Source organism: Triticum dicoccoides, chromosome 7A, assembly GCF_002162155.2.
Source record: "Triticum dicoccoides isolate Atlit2015 ecotype Zavitan chromosome 7A, WEW_v2.0, whole genome shotgun sequence".
Taxonomy (NCBI): Eukaryota; Viridiplantae; Streptophyta; class Magnoliopsida; order Poales; family Poaceae; genus Triticum; species Triticum dicoccoides.
The window spans coordinates 214556782-214565514 of NC_041392.1; the positions used below are offsets into that span (position 1 = coordinate 214556782).

The 8733-nt window shown below is 39.8% G+C and overlaps 1 protein-coding gene across 1 annotated transcript; it reads left to right on the forward strand.

The window, feature by feature from the left end:
• Positions 1–7500: 7500 nt before the first annotated feature.
• LOC119333396 lies at positions 7501–8727 on the forward strand. Its single transcript, XM_037606303.1, has 2 exons — positions 7501–8237; positions 8329–8727. The coding sequence occupies exons 1-2, from the start codon at positions 7501–7503 to the stop codon at positions 8354–8356; spliced, it is 765 nt and encodes a 254-aa protein (XP_037462200.1). The 3' UTR covers positions 8357–8727.
• Positions 8728–8733: the final 6 nt, after the last annotated feature.

Below are 8733 nucleotides of genomic sequence, written 5' to 3' on the forward strand. Positions count from 1 at the left end.
CGGGGCGCGGCTTTTAAGGAAGGGGCTCGGCTTGGGGGAGGGGGCATGGCGCGGGGAAGCGGAGTCCGAGCCGGACTCCGGTTCGGGCGGCGCGGCGGCGGTCTCCCGCTAGGGGACGGCGGCGCGGGGAGGTGGGCCTGGCGGCTGGGCTTCGGCCCAGTTAGCCCTGGCGTTTTTTTAAATAATTCCTGTGAAACTAAAAAAATCCTAGAAAAAAAATAAAATTCTAAAAATGCCAAAACAAATTTTCTCCGTCTAAATAAAATATTTAGAACGAGATGAACATTTTCTTGGCCCTAAAATGCAATTTTGAAAACGTGCAATTTTTCTAATGCAAACAAAATTGCAAATAAAATACAAAATAAAACAAATATTGATTTTAATATTTTTCCTCCAATATTTCATTTATTTTGGAGAAGTCATATTATCTCCTCTCATATATTTTAATATGAAATATTTTCGGAGGGAAAATAACTAAAACCAAAATCCTCATTTGAAAATTTGATGAAAATCAAATTTGAAAACCGGGGGAATCCCCAACTCTCTCCGGGGGTCCTTGAGTTGCTTAGGATTTCGAGGATCGTGAGACGAAATGCAATAAAATATGATATGCAAGAATGATCTATGTATAACATTCCAAATTGAAAATTTGGGATGTTACATGATGTTGATGCTCAACCTAGCAATAACAATGATGTAGAAATTGAACCTATTGTTGATCTTGATAACCCACAATCAAAGAATCAACGTTATGATAAGAGAGACTTCGTTGCTAGGAAGCACGGTAAAGAAAGAGAACCATGGGTTCGGAAACCCATGCATTTTCCTCCTAAACCATCCAAGAAAAAGGATGATGAGGATTTTGAGAACTTTGCTAAAATGATTAGACCTATCTTTTTGCGTATGCGTTTGACTGATATGCTTAAAATGAATCCTTATGCTAAGTATATGAAAGATATTGTCACAAATAAAAGAAAGATACCAGAAGCTAAAATTTCCACCATGCTTGCTAATTATACTTTTAAGGATGGAATACCAAAGAAACTAGGAGATCCAGGAGTACCAACTATACCATGCTCCATTCAGAGAAACTATGTTAAAACTGCTTTATGTGATCTTGGAGCCGGTGTTAGTGTTATACCTCTCTCTTTATATCGTAGACTTGATTTGAATAAGTTGACACCTACTGAAATATCTTTGCAAATGTTTGATAAATCAACTGCTATACCTGTCGGTATTTGTGAGGATGTGCCTATTGTGGTTGCAAACGTTACTACTTTAATGGACTTTGTTATTCTTGATATTCCTGAGGACGATAGTATGTCTATTATTCTTGGTAGACCCTTTTTGAATACTGCAGGGGCTTTTATTGATTGCAACAAAGGCAATGTCACTTTTCATGTTAATGGTAATGAGCATATGGTACACTTTCCAAGAAAACAACCTCAAGTCCACAGTATTAATTCTATTGGAAAAACTTCAACAATTACTATTGGAGGTTTTGAATTCCTTCTTCCTACTGTCAAGAAGAAATATGATATTCTTATTGTTGGGGATGTGCATCTCCCCATTGAGGTAACTTAGTATTATTCGAAAATTCTCCGGTTTCATGCGATTCGGAAAGAGTTTGTTAACAAGACTTGATCAACCTTGTTAGTGGATTCCTTTTGATGAGCATGAGATGGATGAAGTTAGAAAGCACAACTGTCTATACCCTCTTTTGCTTTCTGTTATTTAGCTTAAATAATGCAAAAATAATATTTTCTGTCTCTTTTCTGAATTATCCTTGCATTAAAAAAGTACCCTGAAAATAAAAGTTCTCCAAATGTCCTAAAATTTTTACATGATTTTTTGTAGCATATTTAAGAATATTTGGCACTGAGAACACACCCGAGGGGCCCACCACCTGGCCACGAGGGTCCAGGGTGCGCCCCCTGCCTCGTGGACCCCACGTGGGCCCCCTCCACTTATTCTTGCACCCACACACTTCGTCTTCCTCCAGAAAAATCGTCCACCAGCTCAAACCCGAGTTCTAGCTTATCTTGCTGTCATTTTCGATCTCCTAGCTCAAAACTCCATTCACAAAACTGTTTTGGGGGATTGTTCTTCAGTATGTGACACCTCCAATGGTCCAATTAGTTTTTGTTCTAGTGCTTTATTTATTGCAAATTTTTGCTGCTTAGGTGACCCTGTTCTTGAGCTTGCATGTCAAATTTATGTGGTCAAAAGTAGTTTTAATGCATGATATAGCCTCTAGGCACTTGTAGGAGTAGTTGCTATCAATCTTGTTGAGTTTGATTCACTTCTATTTTGAGTCACTAAAAATTTCAGAGGGAGAAAAATGTTTAGGAAAATGTACCAAGGTGGTTCCTCAAGGAAGCAAGGCCCAAGGCTCACGATACGTGAGCGGGACAATGAACTACCAAGGGAAGCTCAAGTGCGGCCTTGTGAATGGCCGTCAGAGGAGTTCATGGTCCAGGTAGGCATCAAGGATGAATTTTACGCGTATGTGCATAACGCTGATCTTGAGAGCTTCGTGTTAGATAAATGCCTGCAATACCACTATCTAATTGATTCCTTTGTGAGAAGGTTTAAATTTACATACTCGCGCAATTCTCACACTATTTTATTTGATCTTTATGATAAATCATATACCATGGACCTAGAAGATTTTAATATTGCTTGTAAACTCCCGCAGTGGGGCAATGTTAGTGAACCTTGCAAATCTGAATATAAAGACTTTCTTGCTAGTATTACTGTGGGGGAATCAAGAGAAATCACACAAGCTACCATAGGGAGCATTCATTTCCCTTCTATACATTATTTTGCTCTCTTCATTGGTAGATGCATTAATGGTAACGACGAGGCTTGTCACTTGTGCGTTCCAGATCTTAGTGTCCTCAAGAGTGCGGTATTAGGTGGTAACCAATATAACTTGGGGGCTATTGTTGCACGTAGGTTGCATCACAATAGTATAAGTGGAGATTTGTTTGGTAGAATTTATGCAACTCGTGTAGCTAACTATCTTGATATACCCATACATGGAAATGATACAGAATTACCTCCTGCTTACCTAGATTATAATGCCATGGTTCGTGATACGTCTCCAACGTATATATAATTTTTGATTGCTCCATGCTATATTATCTATTGTTTTAGACATTATTGGGCTTTATTATCCATTTTATATTATTTTTGGGACTAACCTATTAACCGGAGGCCCAGCCCAGAATTGCTGTTTTTTGCCTGTTTTAGGGTTTCGAAGAAAAGGAATATCAAACGGAGTCCAAACGGAATGAAACCTTCGGGAACGTGATTTTCTCATCGAATACAACTCAGGAGACTTGGACCCTACGTCAAGACACGTAATAGGAGGCCACGAGGTAGGGGGCGCGCCTACCCCCCTAGGCACGCCCTCCACCCTCGTGGGCCCCCTGTTGCTCCACCGATGTACTTCTTCCTCCTATATATACCCACGTACCCCCAAACGATCAGATACAGAGCCAAACCCCTAATTCCACCGCCGCAACTTTCTGTATCCACGAGATCCCATCTTGGGGCTTGTTCTGGAGCTCCGCCAGAGGGGGCATCGATCACGGAGGGCTTCTTCATCAATACCATAGCCCCTCCGATGGAGTGTGAGTAGTTTACCTCAGACCTACGGGTCCATAGTTAGTAGCTATATGGCTTCTTCTCTCTTTTTGGATCTCAATACAATGTTCTCCCCTCTCTTGTCGAGATCTATTTGATGTAATCTTCTTTTTGCGGTGTGTTTGTTGAGACCGATGAATTGTGGGTTTATGATCAAGTTTATCTATGAACAATATTTGAATCTTCTCTGAATTCTTTTATGTATGATTGGTTATCTTTGCAAGTCTCTTCGAATTATCAGTTTGGTTTGGCCTACTAGATTGATCTTTCTTGCAATGGGAGAAGTGCTTAGCTTTGGGTTCAATCTTGCGGTGTCCTTTCCTAGTGACAGTAAGGGCAGCAAGGCACGTATTATATTGTTGCCATTGAGGATAACAAGATGGGGTTTTCTTCATATTGCATGAGTCTATCCCTCTACATCATGTCATCTTGCTTAAGGCGTTACTCTATTTTTAACTTAATACTCTAGATGCATGCTGGATAGAAGTCGATGAGTGGAGTAATAGTAGTAGATGCAGGCAGGAGTTGGTCTACTTGTCTCGTACATGATGCCTATATACATGATCATACCTAGATATTCTCATAACTATGCTCAATTCTGTCAATTGCTCAACAGTAATTTGTTCACCCACCGTAGAATACTTATGCTCTTGAGAGAAGCCACTAGTGAAACATATGGCCCCAGGTCTATCTTTATCATATCAATCTCCTACTACTTAGTTATTTACTTTGCCTTTATTTTACTTTGCATCTTTATCATAAAAATACCAAAAATATTATCTTATCATATCTATCAGATCTCACTCTCGTAAGTGGCCCTATAGGGATTGACAACCCCTATTTGCGTTGGTTGCGAGGATTTATTTGTTTTGTGCAGGTGCGAGGGACTCACGTGTAGCTCCCTGCTGGATTGATACCTTGGTTCTCAAAAACTGAGGGAAATACTTACGCTACTTTGCTGCATCATCTCTTTCTCTTCGGGGAAAACCAACGCAGTGCTAAAAGAGGTAGCAAGAAGGATTTCTGGCGCCGTTGCCGGGAAGGTCTACGCAAAAGTCAACATACCAAGTACCCATCACATACACTTATCTCCCGCATTACATTATTTGCCATTTGCCTCTCGTTTTCCTCTCCCCCACTTCACCCTTGCCGTTTTATTTTCCCTCTCTCTCTCTATCCTCCCTCTCTTTCTCTATTTGCCTCTTTTTGCCCGCTTGCTTTTTGTTTGCTTGTGTGTTAGTTTGCTTGCTTGTCACGATGGCTCAAGATAATACTAAATTGTGTGACTTCACCAATACCAACAACAATGATTTTATTAGCACTCCGATTGCTCCTCTTACCGATGCTGAATCTTGTGAAATTAATGCTGCATTGCTGAATCTTGTTATGAAAGATCCGTTCTCCGGCCTTCCTAGTGAAGATGTCGCTACCCATCTAAATAGTTTCATTGATTTGTGTGACATGCAAAAGAAGAAAGATGTGGATAATGATATTGTTAAATTGAAGCTATTTCCTTTTTTGCTTAGAGATCGTGCTAAAGCTTGGTTTTCGTCTTTGCCTAAAAATAGTATTGATTCATGGAACAAGTGCAAAGATGCTATTATCTCTAAGTATTTTTCTCCTGCTAAGATCATCTCTCTTAGAAACGATATTATGAACTTTAAGCAACTTGATCATGAACATGTTGCACAAGCTTGAAAGAGAATGAAATTAATGATACGTAATTGCCCTACTCATGGTTTAAATTTATGGATGATTATACAAAAATTTTATGCCGGATTGAATTTTGCTTCTAGAAATCTTTTAGATTCGGCCGCGGGGGGCACTTTTATGGAAATCACTTTAGGAGAAGCTACAAAACTCCTAGATAATATTATGGTTAATTATTCTCAATGGCATACTGAAACATCTACTACTAAAAAGGTGCATGCGATAGAACAAATTAATATTTTGAGTGGAAAGATGGATGAACTTATGAAATTATTTGCTAATAAGAGTGTTTCTTCTGATTCTAATGATATGCCCTTGTCTACTTTGATTGAGAATAATAATGAATCTATGGATGTGAATTTTGCTGGTAGGAACAATTTTGGTAACAACGCATATAGAGGAAATTTCAACCCTAGGCCTTATCCTAGCAATCCCTCTAATAATTATGGTAATTCGTACAACAATTCTTATGGAAATTATAATAATATGCCCTCTGATTTTGATTCTAATATTAAAGAATTTATTACTTCGCAAAAGAATTTTAATGCTATGATTGAAGAAAAATTGCTTAAGATTGATGATTTGGCTAGGAACATTGATAGAATTGCTCTTGATGTTGATTCTTTGAAACTTGGATCTATTCCACCTAAGCATGATATCAATGAGTCTCTCAAACCCATGAGAATTTCCATTAATGAGTGCAAAGAAAGAACCGCTAGGATGCGTGCTAAGAAAGATGCCTTTATAAGAGCGTGTTCTTCTAGTTCCTATGAAAATAATGATGAAGATCTAAAAGTTATTGATGTGTTCCCTATTAAATCTTTGTTTTGTAATATGAATCTTGATAATGATGGGACTGAATATGATCCACCTTTACCTAGAAGGCGTTCCAAGAATTCTGAATCTTTTGATCTTGATGCTAAATTTGATAAAAGTGGGATTGAAGAAATTAAAATCTTAGATGTTGCTAAACCCACTATTATGGATTTCAAAGAATTTAACTATGAAAATTCCTTTTTGATTGATTGTATTTCCTTGTTGCAATCCGTGCTAAATTCTCCTCACGCTTATAGTCAAAATAAAGCATTTACTAAACATATTGTTGATGGCTTGATGCAATCTTATGAAGAAAAACTTGAATTGGAAGTTTCTATCCCTGGAAAACTTTATGATGAGTGGGAACCAACTATTAAAATTAAAATTAAAGATCCTGAATGCTATGCTTTATGTGATATGGGTGCTAGTGTTTCCACGATTCCAAAAGACTTTGTGTGATTTGTTAGGTTTCCGTGATTTTGATGATTGCTCCCTAAACTTGCACCTTGCAGATTCCACTATTAAGAAACCTATGGGAAGAATTAATGATGTTCTTATTGTTGCAAATAGGAATTATGTGCCCATAGATTTTATTGTTCTTGACATAGATTGCAATCGTTCATGTCCTATTATTCTTGGTAGACTTTTCTTAGAACGATTGGTGCAATTATTGATATGAAGGAAGGAAATATTAGATTACAATTTTCATTAAGGAAAGACATGGAACACTTTCCTAGAAAGAAAATTAAATTACCTTATGAATCTATTATGAGAGCCACTTATGGATTGCCTACCAAAGATGGCAATACCTAGATCTATTCTTGCTTATTATGCCTAGCTAGGGGCGTTAAACGATAGCGCTTGTTGGGAGGCAACCCATTTTTTTTATTCCTTGCTTTTTGCTCCTGTTTAGTAATAAATAATTTATCTAGCCTCTGTTTTGGTTGTGTTTTTGGTGTTTAATTAGTGTTTGTACTAAGTAGAACCGTTGGGAAGACTTGGGGAAAGTCTTGTTGAACTTGCTGTAAAGAAACAGAAACTTTAGCGCTCACGAGAACTGCTGTCATTTTTATTTGGAAAGTTCTATTTAGTTAATTCTTTTTGCATATGATTAATAGATAAATTCCTCACATCCAGCAATTTATTTTAGAATTTTTGGGGTTCCAGATCTTGCGCTAGATGCAGATTACTACAGATTCTGTTTTTCGTATGTTGTTTGCTTATTTTGATGAATCTATGGCTAATAAAATAGTTTATAAACCATAAAAAATTTGGAATACAGTAGGTATAACACTCATCTCTACTCTTAATGTCTCAGTCCGTATGTCGTTTCGTTCGCTCGCATCGCTGGTTCTGTCCCACATTTATTCGCGCACGATAACAGGAAACTTCCCTCGTGTGCGCTTCCGATTTTCTCTCTTACCAAATCAGCGATGCAGCAACCAAAAAAACAAACAACGATGCCCGAGGAAAGCAAACGGCCCACCCTTTTTTAGGCTCCCGAGTCCCGAGCAAGGGTTATCTCAAAAGAAAAAAAGTCCTGAGCGAGGGTTAGGTCTCCTGCCCGCGTGCACGCCGCCACCATGCTTTCGCTCGAAATCCCTGGTATTCTCATGGCTCACCCCTGACCCCGGCTCTGGTTTTCCTCATACCAGCCGCCGGCGACCGGACTCGCTTCCTTCCTCCGACCTGTGGATCGGCTCCACCGTCCCCAGAATCCCCACTCCCTTCGCTGACTCCTGCTCCAACACTGATGCGCTGACGCCGCCGCCTCCTGGTCGGCATGCACGGCCGCACGCCCAGCAGTTACCGTGGCCGATGATGGAACAGCCCCGAGACCCTCCTTGTGTTGCAGTGCTTGGAGAAGAGGCAAGGCGCCCAGGGAGTCCTGAGAAGACGCCCTCGCCGCCGACCTTGAGGTACAGGTCTGTCTCCATGAGCTCGAGGAAGCCATGGCCGATGCATCCAGCTGTGGATGCCGCATCTTTGTGGCCGCCACCCTCCCTCACCGCCCTACACAACCGGCTCCTCGATCACCTCGTCGCCGCCGGCGGCCTTCAGTATGTCGTGATCGACCACGAATCTTCTTACTGTTCGATTTTGAGATTCAATCAGTTAGGATTTCATTTGGTTCCCTATCCCCTTTTGCAGGTTTTGTGAACTCCATTTGCAGAGGTAGCTTAAGTGCAATTTCATTTCAGGGAGAGTTGGCACATATTTCTCCCTTTAGGCTGATACTTCAGACTTCAGTACACATCAATATGTACTGAAGTACAACTTCAGGTTTTAGTTACGGTTTATGCACATTGCCATGTTCTAAACTTGTGATCCATGGAGACATAGCATGTTTTGTACAAAAATAAATCATCGTAATCTAATCTCATGCAACTTTATGTACTATTCTTTGTTGTACTAAGAAGCTGCAAAGCCCAAGCCTCGTGTAAATATAGGAGGGCATCTCAGAAGATATGGGGTGAATGATCTACATAATTTTTGGGATGCAGTAAATCTAAATCTTACCTCTCCCTTAGCCATTTGCGATCTGGCACCCCCCCC